We start from the raw sequence: 19,985 nt of genomic DNA, 5'->3' as shown, positions 1-19,985 counted from the left end.
CACACACACACACACACACACACACACACGTATATAGTGTGGCTATAAAGAATGAAACTTTAAAACAAAAACACATCAGGATTTATAAAACGTGCATTTTTATATATTTCAAGATGGTTACCTTAGGAGCTCATACATTTTCCCCTAGAAATACTATTATTGTTGAAGACATCTTTTAGGCTGTCTGCCAAAGTCAGTTGTACAGATGTGCAAATATCAGTTTTATTAATTTATAGTGTAAATTAACTAATTTGAAAAAGATACTGGATTACCTACACAAATGATCCATTGTATTCATGTCATAGAGCTGAGTAACTTTCGGCTATTAAAAAATTCATCTCAGAGGACAAGACTATGTCACATTTAAGGATATCCAAAATAAAGTGCTTTGGGCTCTGAAGGCCTGCCATAAAGAAGAGTACCAAGAATTTTTTAAGAGATACAGAATTGTATTAGTTTCCTAGGGCTGCTGTAACAAAATACCACAAAGGAAGTGGCTTAAACAACAGATATTTATTGTCTCGCAGTTCTGAGGCTATAAATCTAAGATCAAGATGTCAACAAGGTTGGTTCCTTCTGAGAGGTGTGAGGAAGAATCTGTTCTGTGCCTCTCCCTCAGCTTCTGGTGGTTTGCTGGCAATCACTGGCATTCCTCGGCTTGTAGAAGCATCACCCCGATCTCTGCCTTCGTCTTCACATAGCATTCTCTCTGTTTGCGTGTATCTCCAAATTTCCCCTTTTTGGTAAGGACACAAGTCATATTGGATTAGGGACCCACCCTTCTACAGTATGACCTCATCTTAACTAACTACATCTGCAACAAATCTGTTTCCAAATAAGATCACATTCCGAGGTACTGGGGATTAGGACCTCAACATATGCATTTGGAGGGGACACAATTTGACTCATAACAAGAATTGTTGAAACAACTGAATAACTCAGGTTGTTTATTTCCAAGAATAATCAAAATACTTTTAGTTGTGCCTCACACGACTGAGAAGCATTGTATTTGGATGATAGCATTTTAAGCATATGTTTAATAACATTTTGGCTTTGAATGAAAAGGAATATACAAGGCATTGTGTATTGAATAAAGAGTTATTGGGTCAATGTCTCTGAGTTTCTCAGTGATTATTTTTTCTGGTGAAAGCTGAATATTGGCTGGTATCTGTAGTAGGGATGGTCAACTAACAAGTTCAACAGTTAACGTCCTGTTCGTTCCATAAAACAGAAAACAATGCTTAATATTTCTAAGATAATATTAAATGCAGACATAATTGTGGATATTCAAATACATTATAATTCACCACTAGGTTTATAAAAACAGATGATTATAGTATAGACATAAATATAAACATGTGACTTGAAACCTATCAACTTTCCTGGTGTGAACTTAATCCATTTGTTAGTTTTTAAGAGTGACAAGTCAATATGGGAAATTATTGGGCTACAACACCATGTATAATAATTTTTACCTTCTTTTGTGATTAATACTCATAATATGATTATGACCAATATTGATCATGAGAATGGCAAAACATGAATCAATTTACCAGATCTTTCCACAAAGTCTGAATATGAACAAATTCACTTCAATTCTACTTTATTTAAGTTGAAAAACATTCAATTAAACATTTAATAAAATTTTCCTGTTGTAAAAATACAATTCATTTTTACTAGTTTGTCTTAGATTATTTCCACTAGTAGTGTTTATAATGGGATGCTTTACTTTCAGGATGTCTATAATTACTTGTTCCATGAATTCTAAGATTGAAGGAAGCCACACTATTGTGCATGTGCAAATTGATGGCCCAGATTATTTTAAAATTTTTTTCATATTTTCATCAAAAGACTTTCTATAGCAAGCTGGCATTGTCAGTTATGAGACGTTCTTTAGACAGACTTCCAACAGAGATGGAGGTTCATTAAATCAGAGTAATCTGCTTTTGCATTTTACAGTTAATAACAGATGCTGATATTGGTAATGATATAGTGCATAATTATATGCATAGTTGACTTATAAAAGTGGATCACTTAGTAGCTTTATGGCACAAATGCAATTAAATCCATCATTAAAAATAAGATTTAATTCCACTTTGCCCTGGAGAACATATGTTTCCTAATTGCAGTGTGCTGAGAGATCATCCACCTGGAAGATGAGGGTTCTAGAAGAAGGAACAAGTGAGGGACAGCAGGAGGTATTTGGGATGTTTATTCTGATGTAGAAAGTACTAAGGGGAGATATTTTAGATGTCTTCAAATATTTTAAAGTTCATCATTCAGAACAGGAACTAGACTTACTCATTGTTGCTCCAAAGGCCGGAAGTTACAGGAAGGAAATTTTGACTCAATAGAAGGAAGACCTTGCTCATCAAAATCTGTCCAATTGTAATACAGGCTCTCTTGTAAAATAGTGAGTGTTTCATCATGAAAAATATTAAAGTCAAGGTCAGATAACCATGTCATTGGTGGGCATAATGGGTTTTTAAATTGAGTGAATCTGGACTAGATGAACATCTAGGTCCCTTTTATCTTTCGTATTCTGTAAGCTCAGAGATAAGAACTGGCTTTCTTCCTGCATTCTTTCTTCCGTAGTCTGAAATCAAGGAAATAAATCATTCTCAACCATCTGGTGGCCTGCATGGTCCCTGACCCAATAATATTTTATGACGCATTTGAAACCTGTGAAAAATGACAGAAGAGAAACATAGCGCCAATTGCACATTTTAGAAACATTCTCATCAGAGGTATTGTTGAATTTGGCACACAGCTCCTCAAATATCCGTAATGAGCTACACACTTGTATAAAAGTATAGATTTAAAAATCACAGATGCAAATATCTCTGATCATCAATTTGGTTCCATCACATTCGTTTGTTCAAACCATTTTGTGAGTACCTACTGGGTTCCAGGTGCTGTTATAAATGCTAAGGATGTAGTGGAGAATGTTGCAGACAAAAATATCTCCTCTTGTATTCTAGTTAGGGATATAGACATTTAACAAGGAAAAAAAAACAGCAATAAAAAATAATTTCAGGTGATGGTAAGCACTTTAAAGACTCTGAACAGGCTCATGTGCTGGGGAGTGACATTATTGGTAAGGGATCTACTTAAGATAGGATAGTTAGGAATAGGCTCTCTTAGGAGGTGACATTTGAACTGAGACCAATTGATGAGAAGGATCCAGCCATGAAAAGATCTGTTGAAGAGTTTTTGAGTTTTTTTTTGGCCTAGGGAACTGCAAATGCAAAAGCCTACCCAGAGGTGGCCTGGACCAATGATTACTGACGCTTACTACCCTGTTCTTTGGGGTGTAACCACACTCTCTAAATGCTAGGTGTGATGCTTGGCCTCAGCGAAACATCAATTGGTAAAATACAGGACTAGGGTGCATCTCTACTTTCTCTCACCTGCTGAATTTTCTACCATATGAGTTATTAAAGTTCTGTGTCTAGACTTGACCTTGAGAGGAAAAATAGAGAGAAAGAAGAATAAAGAAGGCTGGCAGAGAAAAAGTAGTCTTTGTAGAGCAGGGACTTGCAACCTCTTGCCCATGGACCTGTGCTCTTCTTGGATGGGCTTCAGGGGAAAAGTGATAGGACTGAAATTGTTTTCGATATTTTGTGTGCATTTTTTCAGTGACTAGGAGCCATAGTTTTCCTCAATTTTTCTTGGGGTTCCATACTTAAAAGTGTACAGAACCACAGTTGTACAGAATAGTTGCAGCGTTTGCTCTCTCAGATAGGAAATGAGGGATAAATGTCTCCTCAAAGGGACTAAAATGCCATTTTCCTCTTCTGTCTGCCAGAAGGATAAACGTCTCCTCAAAGAGACTAAAATGCCATTTTCCTCTTCTGTCTGCCACCTAAAGAAAAATAAATGGAAGCAGACAGGCTCACAACAGACCTTACTTCAAATGGACCGACTCAAAATATAAAACAAAGAAGAACAGAGAGTCAAGTTAAATGTACCCCCAAAGACACATTTCTTTGTTTTGTAGTTAGGAGAAAGACCTTGTTAAAAGGTATTTACTTCTTCTTCAGAAAAGTAGTGTTCACAGAGATTTATGTAAGGGCTAGACAGAGAGATGGTTTCCACACAGCTGTGTGTCTTTGAGACACTTTTCCTTTAGACCCTTAGTCTTTATATGTTCATGTGGTGTTGGGTTTGAATATCAAATATTCTTAATAATTTTCTTTGTGGCAAATAGTTTTGCCCCAAACCATTTCTGCCTCTTTGGATGGTTGTTTATTTCTTCTGCGAATAGTGGAAAACATTTACAAATAGGGAGACAGGGAAGGGCACTGGGTGTGGATGTGAAGGGATGTGATCTTTCTCTCTGAGTCTTGGCTTACAGGACAAAGGACCCAGATGATGACAAATATGTATAGGTCGCTGGTGCGCTCAGAAGGTAAATGGACATGTAGGGGTGCTCCCCCAGGTTGAAGGTCGGGGCAGCTCTTGGTGAACCAAGTGGGATGGATTGTTTGAGGTTTTTATTCTCTCGGTTGAATGTAATCTGCTCTGTGTGCTGAGAGTCGTGAATTCACACTCTTAGCCCCCACCCTGATTGAAGGTCCTGTCCCTCTCCATATCCTTTGTACCCTGCTGTCCTTGGCAAATGGCATTTGTATTACGATCTACGTACATTTTCTTTTTTCTGGGCAGTATCTCAGCCCTCAACACATTTTGTTAACACTCTTCTTCAGTTACTATCTTTGACCAAGTAGAAAGGTGAGTCAATACCATATGTCTGTTTTGACTAATAGGAACAACTTTTATTTTATAATTTTCACACACAACATCCTAAATGCATAAAAATTTCCTCAGCTCTTCTGAGCCAGAAGTAGAGACATAACAGAGTGTTGTGGATACAAAAGGACATGGTAGGTAATGGGGGTGTGGCCTTTTGGCAAGCTCTACACAGTTATGGGATTGATTATTTTTCTCCCAAGTAACCCTGCTCTTAAGTTACTAGTGGGATTCTTCTTAGGACCAAGTAAATTACTGCACTGGAAACAAGCAAAATTACAGCAAAGTGTTGAAAGAGAAGTCCAAGGCAGGAAGCAAGAAGTAACAGCTTAGACCCCTGGCCAGCTACTGGCCAGTTGCGCTAATGTCAAGTTAGTCGAATCTATATAGAAATGATCCTCACATCAGTGGCTAGACTACAAGGTAGGAATTAGATGACCTTGAATTGGGGCACAAGAAGGAGCCTGACTTAGGGCAGGCAATCCTTAATTGCCATTGTGTTTATGTTTAAGACATTCAAAGGGAGCACATAGAGGGGTTAGTAATTCCTTGGGCTTCCAGTCGTAAAAGATGAGCAGGTGTTAGTCAGGTGCAGAAAATATTTGGGTGGCATGGGGCCAAGAAGGACATTCTAAGCAAAAGGGTAATGGTGCAGAGTTAGAGCTGGAAGCAAGATGGCACAGCTGGAGCATGGGGTGTGAGGAGGGCCATGTTGACAGGGCTGGAAAGGGCAGGTGTTGGATTATGAAGAGCCCTGTATGTCCTGCTAATGCATGCATTTTATACTTATGTCTGCGAGTAGTTTTCAAAAAAAAGGCAAATGTTCACAAATTTGAGGCATTACAGTAGTCCCGCTTATCCACAGTTTCGCTTTTCGCCGTTTCAGTTACACACGGTCAACCTTGGTCCGAAAATATTAAATAGAAGATTCCAGAAATAAACAATTCATAAGTTTTAAAGTGCACACCGTTCTGAGTAACATGATGAAATCTCCCACCATCCTGCTGTGTCCCACCAGGGACGTGAATCATCACTTTGTCTAGTGTATCCATGTTGTATACGCTACCCGCCCATTAGTCACTTAGTTGCCGTCTTGGTTATCAGTATATTGTTACAATATAATTATAATTGTTCTATTTTATTATTAGTTATTGTTCTTTATTTCTTACTGTGCCTAATTTATAAATTAAACTTTATCGTAGGTTTGTATGTATAGGGAAACACGCAGTATCTAAAGGGTTTGGCACTGTCTGTGGTTTCAGGCATCGCTGGGAGTCTTGGAACGTATGCTCCGTGGATAAGGGGAGACTATTGTATTATGAAAGGAAGACGTAGGATGGAGTAATCAGGGGATTGTGATTTATTGTTAATGAAGCTCCATTCTCAGATAAACACACATAGAATCTCCTGCCCAGATAGTAAACGATAGGCAGCTTTCAGGCTCAGTGGTTATTCAGATGGACTATCCCCAAGAAGTTCCATTCTCAGGGTTCTTTTATATAAAGTCAAAGACACTCCCTCCTGGCTCTCTGCTGACTTCATTATCTCCTCAGAAGCTGCTGGCGGGGATCAGGTTGACTGACTTGGGGTGATATCTGTTTTATCATTCAAAGCCCTGCAGGACCAGTTTGGGCTTGGTGGGGGGAAAAGTCCCTTTTATCTTCAGGCTTTGCTTGAGCTAATCAGGACTTGAACTATTCTGCCAGCTTTACTTCAGGTATACAAATGCATCCTTCTTTTTTTTCACTCTCTGTCTGATATAGTTCAATGGTGAGTTTCCTGTTACCTATTCACTATTCAAACAACTTTTCCTCTTGTGCTTTGTGAGTAGAGACTTGCAAATTTTGCCTTTAGAATTTACTGATATGAAATCCATTATAATATTTTGACCTGAAAAAGTACTTCACAAAGTAACAATTTTAGATACGTGCTTAAATACATTCTGTCGGCTTTGTGGAGAATGAGTTGAAGTGAGGATTAGGCCTCTAGGCAGGGAAATCAGGTAGGACATTGTTGCAGGTATTTCAGGTGAGTGATTATAAGGGCTGGAATTCAGATTGTGCTGTTGAGGATGGAGAGGAGGGAATGAATGTGAAAGATGTTGAAGAGGGAGAATGAACAGAAGGATGAATTGGCTTTGGGGAGTGAGTGACAGGGAAGCTGCAAGGACGTTTGACTTTGACTTGGACTCTGGATAGATGAAGAAGCCATTTATTGAGAGGAATGGTTGGATTTGATTAGTTCCATTTTGGAAGTACTGGGTTTAAGATTCCAGTCAGGTCTGCCATGTGCAGAAACCCAGTAGGAAATATGAAGCTCAGGAGATAGAACTCAGCCAGAGATATGGATTTTGTGTGTACTAATTACGAAAAGAGCTAACTCCGGAAACAATGGCTTACGTAAGGTGGGAGTCTGTTTCTCTCTCATCTACCAGTGAGGTGGTCCAGGCTGTCAGGCAGCTCTGCTGCACAAGTTCAGCCAGGAGCCCAGGATGGTGAGACAACTTCATCTCTCTCAATACCTGTCTTCCAAAGTTGCTCCTGTTTTTTTCCAGTTTCAGTCAGTGGGGAGAAGGAAAAAGTGGGAAGGAGAACATCCAATGCATTAAACTCTACACTCACCACCTCTGCTCCCATTCCATTGGTGAGGGCTCAATCACATGGCTGTGCTTAGCTGCAAGGGAGACTGGGAAATGTGGTCTCTGGCTAGGAGGCTGTGTTCCCATAGATGGCATTAATTACCATGAAGAAGTGGAGAACAGACTGGGGCAGATGGGGGGACTAACAGTTTACAGATTTTATCAGTGTATATGAGGCACCAAATGCATGGATGGAGATAAGACCACACAAAGACATGGTGTAACATATGCAGCAGAGGGCAGAAGTTGGGCAATGATAATAATTAAGGGCAGAGGAGGAGACACCTATTGTAGGCAGAGAAGAAATGGAAAGCAGTATCCTGGAAGTCAAGGAAGGAGAGGTTTTTAGGTATGAGTTTTTCTTAGTGAGGAAGCATGGTTCATAGATTAAGACTAGGCTCTGAAGCCAGACTCTTTGGGTTAAATCTTCACACTGCTCCTCACTAGCTGTATGACCAGGGGCAAGTTTTTAACCTCCTTGTGCTTCCTTTTTCTCACTTGTAAAATGAGGATAACCAGAGTACCCATCCCAGGTTGTTTAGAGAGTGAATTGGCATATTTGAAACCCTTAGAACAGTGCTGTTTGCAGTATATACTACCAGTAATAGCTGAGAGTTAAAGTAAATTAGAGACTGAAAAGTACACATTGGGTTTTTCAAATAGGATACACATTTATATAGCTCTATGAGAAAGTATTTTACATGCACTACCTCACTTAAGCCCTAAAACATTTCTATGAAGGTACAGGATTATTCTCTCCATTTTGCAAATGGGAAAAGTGAGGCACAGAGAGGCTAAGTGACCTAGCCCCGTTTCACAGAGCTAGTCAGTGACTGAGCACAGATCTCTGATTCCAAAGCCCACACTTTTAGACACAAAAATTTTGAGATGTGGAATACATGGTGAGGAGCAAGCTGAGTGTTTGTAGATTTTTTTCACTTCTAAACCTCAATTTCCCTATCTATTAAATGAGATAATAATAGTATCTACTTCATTATGGTATTACAGAGATAAATTGAGCTGCTTAATGAGAAACCCTTAGCAAATCACTTGGGACATAAACACAAATCTTCAATGCACGATGGTGGCTGTGACAATAATAACAGTAATTTATTAGCATAGTTATTAAAGTAAATAGAGAAATTAGTGGTTTATGATTATATGTTTAACTAGCCAAATTGCCCCTGGTTTTGCCAGTAATGACAGGAAAGTATGCATTTTCTGGTTGTATATATTTGTGCTGGCCAAAGGTAGATTTTCAGGTCAAGGTTTTGGGGACTTCATGTGGTTTTCCATTTTGCTTGTTTTAACACCTTCCCATTTCTTATAGACGAACATTTAGGTGGACAGAAGGGCCCAATGAGAGACGATATTTGAATGAGCAGCTTGTAAATGTTCTTCCGCTCAGTCAGGCAGGGAAGGCCGGCTGCTGGAATGGGCCTCACTGGGGAGAACAGCACCTTCTGGGTGTTCTGACTGTAGTCTCTTTATAACTGAATTTTTTTGGTAAGAATGAAGAATTTTCAGTAAATATAGTCTGTTAAACTTGATGACTCTGCCTGTCTAATGGGGATATTGTGAGGATTACATGAGATATGAGGGCCTGTCGTTATTAAGAAATAAGAAGACTTTTTCTACTGTACTTCCTAAGCTTGGGTTTGGTTAACCTTACTCTTCAGAGAACAGAAAGTCCTGTAGTGAATTTTATTACTTGCTGTTTAATTTTTTTTTAGGAAGCATTTATTTCCCTGCAGAGCTTATGATTATCAGTGGAGAACTTTCCATCTAACCTGCTTAAAGCTCATGAACTCATGAACTGCTATCATTCAGTTTTTCAATTTTAAAAGAAAGAGGGTTGAAGATTATATATTTGTACCTGATCATTAACACAGTCATTTCAAACTTGAGAGTCATATTTATTACCAAAAATCAATTACAAAAATATCAATACTGACATGTATTGGCACCTAGATTTTATTTACACTTAATCTTCATAAGCACATTAGAAGTTTGCCTAATTTTTTGATGTGATCTGTGAATATTGAGCACTGAAAAGCCATGGGGGTTCTTCCAATTTTAGAAACTCATTTTCGAGATAGATAGAGACTAATTTCAAGTGTATAATTTCCTCAGGTGAAATGAGGCATCCTGACATGCCTTCAAATAGATTCCAGGAAATGTGGGGATTAATGATTTTTCTCTGATAAAAAGGTAGTGTGATTATTTACAGTTAATAGTGGACCAGAATTTTAATATTGCAGCAAGTAAAGTAGGGTAGCCAGTATGTCTTATTCATACCTTTGAATTATCTGAGCTTATTAACGTAGGGCTAAAATAGTTTCATTTATGAAGAAAACGTATTCAAGATAAGTCAACTCAGGGTATTTTATTTTGAGAAAAGCAAATAAATGCAATTTACTTCTTTCCTATTCCGAATAAAACACGCATTGTGAAACGGAATGCAGTTTTGAACCCTAAAATTTCTATTTCCTCTTTTAACTCACTCAACAAAAAGGTTTGTTTATGCAACTAAACATATATGAATAGGACAATAAATTATATAGAAACACATCTATATTTTTTTCTTCTCTAGACTTAGTGTCTTGCTTTTCAACAAAAGTGTCCAGATTTACACTGAAAAGTGTAAACATTATGCGTGATTATTTGACTGGCTCAAAATAAACTCACAACTTGTGTTCAGACTGAATTACTTCAGTGAGAATGATGCAGAGCAGATTGTAAACCCTGGAGCTGTTTTGATGAAGAACTTAGTGGCTGTGGAGGACGATTATTTTATACACAGAAATCTGGAAAAATACTGACTGTCTTCTCAAGAAGAGGAATATTCTTTTGGAAAGTTAATCCTTAACTTTAAGTAACACTGATATTCAGCATGGTACCTGATATGCTCCAGGTTTCTACAATGTCTTCTGAGTCATGAGAGAAATACTAAATTGAGTACAGTATAGAGGGATTTGTGGTTTCATTTATTTATTTACGCCCTGAATCTTTTTTGTTAAATAAAAGATTTAATGCAGCATACAACAAAAACTATACAATGAATTAATAATAAGATATAAATGGAATTAGAAAGTCAGAGTTAAGGAAAGAGTAAGTAGACGTGCTTAACATGAAGGCAAAAGGGGTTGCTGTTGCTGAGTTTCATATTTGCCTCTGAGCTTTCTGGCAGCCCAGGTGAAAGGAGACATAATCATCTGTATGACTTTAATGTTAGGAGATCAAATATCCAGTGTTTCAAAGGGAGCAAAATTCTGAAGTATTTGTTTCAAGTGAGATTTCATATCTACTCCTCTAAGGTACCTAGGAAAATATCTTCAATATTATTTTTCACAAATTTTGTAGAGCAATTTCTTATGGTGTTCTTCAGTCCATGTCATTAAAATACACCTCAGTGGAGAATAATATGCAAGGGCATAGGCTCATATATTCCAACGTGGCAGATTTTGGTGTCTGGTTTGATGCTTGGACTTATTGAAAGTACCTAGAGATGTCAATTGATTTCATTTCTTTTAAGAAATCTGTAGATAATACCTCTTTCTGAGAAGGTCTTGATAGAGAAGCATAAAAATATAATTTAACAAATTTCGATGACAAACTTAAGTACTAAAATTCTGTCTTGTTTGAGGGGTTATCTGTGTACTCTGTAAACTAAATAAGACTGACATATTGTTATAAAAATTGAGGAATCTACCTAGGACCTTTGCTTTGAATAAACCACCCTCCCCACCATGACGTGGAGATAATCTTCAGGGCCCAGTGATCCAGAAGGAGGCCAGATCCTGACTATGTGCCATATGATACAATACCATGTCCACTGACCTGAAAAACTTTTTTCATGAGATCCCAACCCATTCATAACAGCCTTGGTTGTCTTAATAGTTTATTGCATTTTCTAGTTTTTTAAAGTTAAAAATAAGTGATATTTTCAAAGAAACATTGACGAAATCAGCACGATCCAGAAAGAGATCATTAGGATAATGAAGTCTATATATTTGCAAATCTTAAAGGAGCTAGGAATGGAAAAGAGAACGGTTCAAGGGAAAGAAATGACCCTTCAGATATGACTGTCTACCTTATGGAAAAGAGCTTGTCTGAGAGCAGAGCTAGGACCAATACACCTTATTAAGAAGACAGGTTCCAATTATTAATTATTATAAAATTATTAAGATTTAGTGTTGTTTAAGTGTGGACAAAGCTGTCTAGTGAGACAAGGAGTTCCTCTCATTAGAAGTGCGTTTTCTTTGATGGCTCTTTTTGTGTATATATGAGCCATACTTTCTTGTTTCTTTGCACATCCGTTAGTTTTTGTTGTTGTTGAGAACTGGACGTTTTAAGTAATATAACTGGTGATTCTAGAAATCAGAATCTCTCCCCTCCCATCAGTTTGTTGTTGTTTGTTCATTAGTGACTTTTCTGAACTAATTCTGCAAAGTCAGTATTTTTTATTTGGCCACTAAAGTCTCTGCTCAGTTAGCTAATAAATGAACAGAGATTTCCTTAAATGCCTGGAACCAATAAGTCTCCCAGCCTTTGCCAAGGGTGTACAGAGCCTCAAAGTTAGCCAGAGGTGAGATCTTAGAGCCTTTTTAGGTCTTCCCTGAGCATGTGCATAGCCCTGGGCAGGAGCACAGCCCTACTTGTGTGTGTAACTTTCTAGATCTCCACAAATGCATCAGAGTTTTGCCAAACCCACTATGGACTTCACATCCTCCTGCTTTTCCTTTTAAGCTTTTTGACTAGCCCATTGTGTGCAACTGTTATACACTACTTCAGGCAGCCTCAGTGTTCAAAAGTTACCTCTGATTGCTTTTGACAAACTCCTCCAGGGGAAAATGCTGTTTCCATGGTTGAGCTTCAAGTCAGACCAAGTAAAAACAGCCTTGCAAGTGAGGTCTTCCAAGGAACCACCAAATGGGACAAATAATGACAATTCTCTGGGAATGGAGTTTTGAAGTAGCTCCAACCCTATTCTGTTGCCTCCGGTAACTGCCAGCCTGCCGATTTTCACCATGACTGTGGGCTGTTGATTTTCAAGGCTACTGCAGAACTGGGGAGAAAGGATGGGAATAGTGTAAATGAAAATTCCACAAAGCACGGCCAGCCTGATGGCACAAGCGTTTAAGTGCGCATGCTCCGCTTTGGCGGCCTGGGGTTTGCAGGTTCAGATCCCGGTGAAGCACCAATGTACTGCTTGTCAAGCCATGCTGCAGCAGCGTCCCTTATAAAGTAGAGGAAGATGGGCGCGGATGTTAGCCAAGGGCCAGTCTTCCTCAGCAAAAAAAAAAAAAAAAAAAGAGGAGGATTGGCATCAGATGTTAGCTCAGGGCTGATCTTCCTCACACACACACAAAAATTCCACAAAGCTTGCCCTTCTTACTGAGATTCAGGTGCTTTTCTTGAATACATTCTCCTCAGGTTGCTGCAAGCCTTTGGTTAATTTCCAGAGTTCTAAAAATGCTGATTCTGACAATTTTTGCTAGTGTTTCATTGTTTATATGGAGGAGAGACTATTCAGAGGTCTTATCTCTGCCAGTTTTGCTGATGTCACTCTAGAAGTGCTTTTTAGCCATATTTTTCAAAGATAAAAAGTTGAATTCATTGACTTCCAAGGTCACCTCCCACTCTAGAACATTCAATGTTAACTAGTATATTACATTCCCAAACCATCCTAGATGATATAATTCACTGTACCTATTTTATAAATGTGATTCCAGTGCCAAAATATGAAACACAATAGACTGTAGCTTAGTTATCAATCTCTTATTCACAGATTTAAAAAAGAAATATTAACTTTCCTGCACAGTTTTTCAGCTTAGAATGAATTAGTCTAAAGGGATGGGAGATCTTATACCAATAGAAAGGACTACATAGGTAAAATTTAAGCACCAAAGACTACTAAAAAGGTAAAAATGAAATGATAATTGGCTTATAGCATTTCACAGTGTTGAATCTTCAACATATTTCTTGAATGATTTACCATTAATTCTGAAATTTATTGAAATTATTATTACCAAAATATTGATATGCCCATGCTAATTCTTTCTTTTATTCATTAAAGATCCATCTTTGTAACAAGTACTGAAAACATAGGTAAGGAATCAACTGACATAATCCAAAGCCATTTTGTATCAATTTCTTCAAAGATAGATATGATGATCTAGTGCTGCATTACTTGGCAATGATGTTAAATGATGTCCATATAACTTAATTTTCAAAATGTCTGAAGCTAAACCTTTTTAATTTAACTATTTTTGATGTGTCTCTTCTCAAAACTATGTTAAATATTTCTCTGCTTAATGAGGAGGCTAGGGATCTAATGTCTCAGTGGCGAATAATCATTGTGGATAGTTACTTCACTGTCCTGAAAAACGGTAACGACCACCTTGGCTCTTGTGGGCAAGGGATGTTGCATCAATACTCAGTGACGGGACAATGCTGTGCTTTTGCTGTTTTCATACTCTTAAAAAGTGTTGTACCTCCTATTGTCCATTAATACCTGGTTTTCATGGGTTTTCCATCTATTTTAATTTGAGCTTTCTAATCTTCTGTGGGCTGACAGACCAGATAAGAGCTGACACCTACTGAGCTCTTACCATGTACTAGATCCCACTGTAAGTGTTTAAATGTGTTAGTTCATTTAATTCTCCCAATATCCCAAACAGGTAGGCACTGTTATTATCTATGTTTCAGACAAGAAAACTGAAGCACAGAGAGATATTAACTAACTTGCCCAAAGTCACATAGCTTATAAGTAGCAGAGTAGGGATTTGAAATTCAGAATTCTGGCTCTGTGGTTTGTGATCTTAATTAACCATTATTCTATACTGTGTCATATAAGGATGCTTGTTAGAATTACACATAAATGTAAGAGTAAATGGGCTCTGATAGACTACCTGAGTGGAACTCTTTGAAAAGTATTTGAACTTTGGTGAATTGTCTTTGTGACACCTATTTTGGTTTCCCACAGAGTGTGTGTGTGTGTGTGTGTGTGTGTGCATATTCGTGTATGTATTAAATAGGTAAGATGGCCATAGAAATGATTTTATTAAACCAATGTTAAGTAGTATTACACTATAAATATTTTAATTCACTTTTGGTGAAATCGATGAACCTAAGGTTAGCACCTTTTACTGTTAATTTGCATTACATGGTGCAAAACTACCATGAAAAGGTAGTTATTGAAATTGTCTATGGCTAGTTTTATATGATTTTTTAAATTTTTTGAGAATAATACCTTACTAGGGTACAGTTACTGATCAATGTCTTTGTAAATCTAGGAATTATGTATTATTCATTCCTCCCCCCCAATATAATGTACAAATTAACAACTGATTCAGTCATCTTGCTTTCCTTGATTTAGTTTGAGTTCTTTGTGGAATCTGGAGAAAAAAACAAGGAGGCAGTTATTTAAGTAGTTATCAGTTTCTTTTTATTCAAATAGCTGCCTTGATAGGGCAAGGACTGAGTCAAAGCACTTCCCTCAAACTCAAAATAAAAGCTTTGAAAAGTCAAGTTCTTGTTGTTGGGAGATAATTTCCCATGGGTCTTGTGCATTTCTGTATGTCCTGCGAGCAAAGGCACTGGCTGCCTTCATTCTAGATGATATTTTCAAGAGTGTTTTCATAGAATACAGCCTTGAAGTTAGAGATAGTATCTCCCTTCAGAGAAAAGGACAGGTTTATTTACTGTCTAGTATAATAAAGATAATATCTGTCTCCAATGCAAAACACAGGTATGCTTACTGCTCATTTTAAAAGATTAGGGTTCCCTAAACTTGGGGTTCCCCTCCCAGAATACAACCCACTGTGTGCGCAGGCATCATCTGGCCTTTTTCCTGTTGCCCTAGGGACTTGAGGAACTGGCACATACTCTGGTTATTTCTATTGCTATGAGTAATCAAGTCCTTTGTCTCTGTCTTTGCCAGCATCCGTGAAACTGTGGCAGGCTTATTGTTAGTTTCTAAGTAGAGTAAAATCTCAGAATCGTCAACATTCTTGAAATTTGTTATAGTATAAAATTCTTTCTAGGTTTTCCCCTTAATTTAGAATCAGCATCCCTTTAGAAGAATGAATTATTGTTTCTGTGCTCTGAGTTCACTAGAGACATGGCAGGTAGCCTATGCTTTGGTCACCTCAGAGATAACATGACAATTGTTAGATACTTTCTACCCCCTTTTCTCCCTCTCCCCAAACCCCACCCCCCCCACCCCCCCATTTTCCTTGGTCATGGCTTCTCTTTCTCTTAGTTTTTTTTCCTCCTCTTTTCTTCTTTCAGAATTCTCTTCCATATCTGCCATAGGCACTCCTTAGCCTTTTGTGCTTAAACCTAAACATAAACAAAAACCTCCATAATTTTTTTAGATTAGATATCTCCAGCCTGTAGGGGAGCTAAAGATACCTTTCAAATCCTTACCTGGTAAACTAGAAGTTGGTGTCATGCGAACAATTCCCCCATGTGTATTTCTGCTACAGGCAGTGGACAGAGGTGTGTGTGCATGTCGGGGGGCGGGGGTGGGGGCAGTTGGGGGAAGGGAATAGGTTGATTTCCACCCACCAGCATGTTTCAGCAGCAGACTAGGGAAACATTCCTAATCCTTGGGGAAAAGTCTCTGACCAAATGACCTATAATCTAACAGTGAATACATATAATAATATTATAATAAAACATTATTTTTGAAAATTTTGGATCAGTCTGTATCAGGGGTCAGCAATCTATAGGGCCTGTGCCCCAAATCTGGCCAACTGCCTTTTTTTTTTGTTGAGGAAGATCAGCCCTGAGCTAACATCTGATGCCAATCCTCCTCTTTTTGCTGAGGAAGATTGGCCCTGGGCTAACATCTGTGCCCACCTTCCTCTACTTTATATGGGACGCTGCCACAGCATGGCTTGACGAGCGGTGTGTGTGCACTTAACCGCTGAGCCACTGGCCTGGCCCCCCTACTGCCTTTTTTTTTGTACATGAAGTTTCATTGGAACATAGTCACATCCATTCATTTAACATTTTCTATGGCTGCTTTCATGTTACAGTGGCAGAGATGAGTAATTGCAATAGAGACCATATGGCTCACAAAGCCTAAAAGGTTTACTATCTGGCCCTCGACAAAAAAAGTTTGCCAACTCTTGCTCTAGATGTTGTGTTTTACTATCAGTGGTTCTCAATTCTGGGTTGTGAGAAAGACAGAAAAAGGAGTAGGCTCATCAGAATCACCTTGGGCAGGCTTTTCAAAAAGTGTATACATCTGGGGCTGGCTCTGTGGCGTAATGGATAGGTTCGCACGCTCCGCTTCCGTGGCCTGGAATTCACAGGCTTGGATCCCAGTCGTGTACCTACACACCTCTCATCAAGCCATGCTGTGGTGGCATCCCACATAGAAAACAGAGGAAGATTGTCACAGATGTTAGCTCAGCAACAATCTTCCTCAAGCAAAAAGAGGAAGATTGGCAACAGATGTTAGCTCAGGGCGAATCTTCCTCAGAAAAAAAAAAGGTACATGTCTATCTCTCTTCTAGCTTCTCATGGGCATTCCCTGTTGAGAGTCACTGTCTTCAACCTTATGATTCAAGTAGTTTAGTCCCATTAACTGATACAGACCTTTGTTTTCACTATTTTGACCCTTTGTAACACATCCAAAGTAATGTCGACTATGTTATTTTTTTTACAGGGTTGCGGGAAGAAAATGTATTCCTTTTTGAGAGGAACCAAACAACTGCAAGTGCTAAGGTTTCTGGGAATCTCCATTGGAGTGACACAAATCCTGGCCATGATTCTCACCATTACTCTGCTCTGGGCTCTCTATTATGATCGAAGGGAGCCTGGGACAGACCAAATGATGGCCTTGAAGAATGATACCACTCAACACCTGTCATGTCGCTCAGTAGAACTGCTGAAACCAAGCCTGTCAAGGATCTTTGAACACACCTCCATGGCAAACAGCTTTAATACACACTTTGAGATGGAGGAATTATAGAGAATGTCAAAGAGGGAAGCCACAAATTTATTTTATTGGACTTGTGAATTTTTGAGCACATAGTTATCTGTTTCAGAAATGTGTGGAAATAAAAATGTTGCCATAGAAGGATAGCTAAACATATAATTTTCTATCCTTTAAAATGAAGAGGGAAAAGATCCATATTATAAGACACCACCTAGACGATAGTTGATGCCCTTTGTAATGCTGGGGAAAGATCTAATACTCACTTTATAGCCTATGTAAGATTTTTACTAAACACAGTTATGCTTTGAGGTTTACGCTTTTGCATAGTTTGACCAGCATTTCTGCATCCATGAAAACAAGCCGTGCTGTGGTGGGATTGGAGCTACAGTAAAGTCTGATTTACTTCCATAAGCTTGCTAGTATACAAAGTACGAATTAACTGCTAACATAGGAAGTTCGACAGTACTGATGACTTTTATTACTTGGTGATATAGTCTTTTGAGGGTGGATATATTATACATAAGAAAATTCTGAAAATTGGTGACTACCTAAATGTGATTTTTGCTGGTTACTAAAATATTCTTAACTACTTACAAGAGCAAACTAACACATTGTCTTTAACTGATCAGGGATCTATGTGTATATAAGAGTCTGTGTTAAGTCTGTATAATTCAGTAGTTTTCAGTTCTTATAATGTTAAGAATAACAATTGTGAAAAGGATAAATTTATCCTGTATAGCACCATTATTTTTAACCTTTCCTGTTAATAGAGGTTTAAGATTTTGTCCTGGGTTTATATTACATATGTAACTATTAATTTAAATACTTAACCACTAATTTTGAAAAATTACCAGTGTGATACATAGGAATCATAATAATTCAGAATGTAGTCTGGTGTTTAGGAAGTATTAACAAGAAGGCTTACACATAACCTCATTCATTCAGCAAAGACTTTGATGCTGTCTTTCTCCCAAACTAAGACTCTTTTTGACACTAAACACTTTTGGAAGGAGCTTATCTTTGCCTTCTCCAAAAAATAAATGACAGTCTCCAAGTCTGAATATAATTCTACAGATAATAGTGTTCCTTTTCTCCAGCAAAACTCTGTGAGAATCATTAAAATAGGTAACAATTTAACTAGAGATTTTCTTTGCTTTGTTTCACTGATTAAGATACTGTGGTGAATTACACAGATTATTAAATTTTTTACAAGAGTAAAATATATTTATTTGAAATGGGAAAAGTGCATTTTACTGTATTTTGTGTATTATGTTTATTTCTCAGAAAATGGAAAGAAATTAAAATGTGTCAATAAATATTTTCTAGACAGTAATAATTTCTGTGTCTGATTTTTATATATCATAAGCACTTTACCACTTGAGAAGATTAGCAAGGAAAATATGAGAAGAAATGATTGAAGAAAGTAATAATAACAATTTTCAAACTTTGGAACTGATCTATAATAGTGTGTATTTTCACTGAGAAAAGAGAAAAAAATGCCCACTTACTTTTCAAGTTTGATTTTGAGCTAAATGATAATGTATTTGATATAATATAAAAATATGCCCATTTATGTTAATTTATCTTAATGTTTTCATAGCCATTTAAAAAATAATTTTCAAAAGAAAATGAGTCTAAGGAATACAATATTTGCAATCAGCTGCCAGATTCCATCTCTTTCGTAGACTTAAATGAAAACTGCTCAATCCGAACCAAATCAATCAGAAAATCACTTGCTCAATCAGAACCAAAAGCATCCTTTTTTATAATTTCCTCAACACCCCAACTCCCCATAATTTTACCTAAAATGCCCAAGTAATTGAGATAGCTTTGAGCATTATATGAATTATTTGGGTAATGGTCAAACTTGGCTGCTTCTCTTTTGATGTGTCTCGGAGTCACAGAAAGAACAAATATATATTGTATTGAGCTCAGTAAAAAAAATCCTCAAATTATAAATTAAAGTTGATTTCCTCATTTTCAGACTTCAAATATTTTGATATATTACCTGACTTAATACTCTCTAGTATAGTCAACATAAATTTACACAATCATCTTATAAACATATACACTTAATGGGAACAAATGACATTTATAGCAATGGTCTACAAAGGCCCCTTATAGGAGCAGCGCACCTGGAATAATAAAACTGCAAGGGAGTTAAAGTGTATTTAATATGGTAGAGCTTAGGGAGTTCACTGTTTGGGTACATTGGAAACAAAATTGTTAACTGTTTCTTTGGGAATTTTTAAACGCTTTCTTTGTAAAAAATCACCATTTTTTAAAGTAAAAATTTAAGAAGATTACTTTTAGACTGGTTAATAGTCAAGTCAAAGTGCTCTGGAGATTCAGAGATGGCAGTAAGTGATGGTGTCTGTCCTTTAACACTGTAAAATCTGGTTGAGAAACACTCATGCCAACCACAGTTAAATTAAGACAGGAATACATGGTGAGTGGGGCCATGCTTAGGAATGTGAGTTGGAGGAGAGTGGAATTAAGGCAGCTACACTGAGGAGATGATCTTCGAGCTGAGTCAGGAAGAAAGAATGGAGCTTAGCTAACTCATGCAGAACATTCCATGAGCCACTACTCTGAGGTTATAATTTTATTTATTTATTTTTTCCCCCTAAGCCCCAGTAG

At 37.6% G+C, this 19,985-nt stretch overlaps 1 protein-coding gene across 4 annotated transcripts in view; it reads left to right on the top strand.

Moving 5' to 3' along the window:
- The window catches only part of TSPAN12 (tetraspanin 12), a 63,531-nt gene extending 45,904 nt beyond the window's left edge, over window positions 1–17,627 (top strand). For all 4 annotated transcript variants that reach the window (XM_058528998.1, XM_058528985.1, XM_058528992.1 and 1 more), the window contains one exon: window positions 17,073–17,627. In XM_058528998.1, the coding sequence (XP_058384981.1) occupies window positions 17,073–17,378 (306 nt within the window). In that variant the 3' untranslated portion in view covers window positions 17,379–17,627. The remainder of the gene's footprint in view (window positions 1–17,072) is intronic.
- Window positions 17,628–19,985: the final 2,358 nt, after the last annotated feature.

This window comes from Diceros bicornis, chromosome 3, assembly GCF_020826845.1.
Source record: "Diceros bicornis minor isolate mBicDic1 chromosome 3, mDicBic1.mat.cur, whole genome shotgun sequence".
NCBI lineage: Eukaryota > Metazoa > Chordata > Mammalia > Perissodactyla > Rhinocerotidae > Diceros > Diceros bicornis.
Note: the sequence above shows the minus strand (reverse complement) of the source record. Positions and strands in the feature narration are given on the sequence as shown.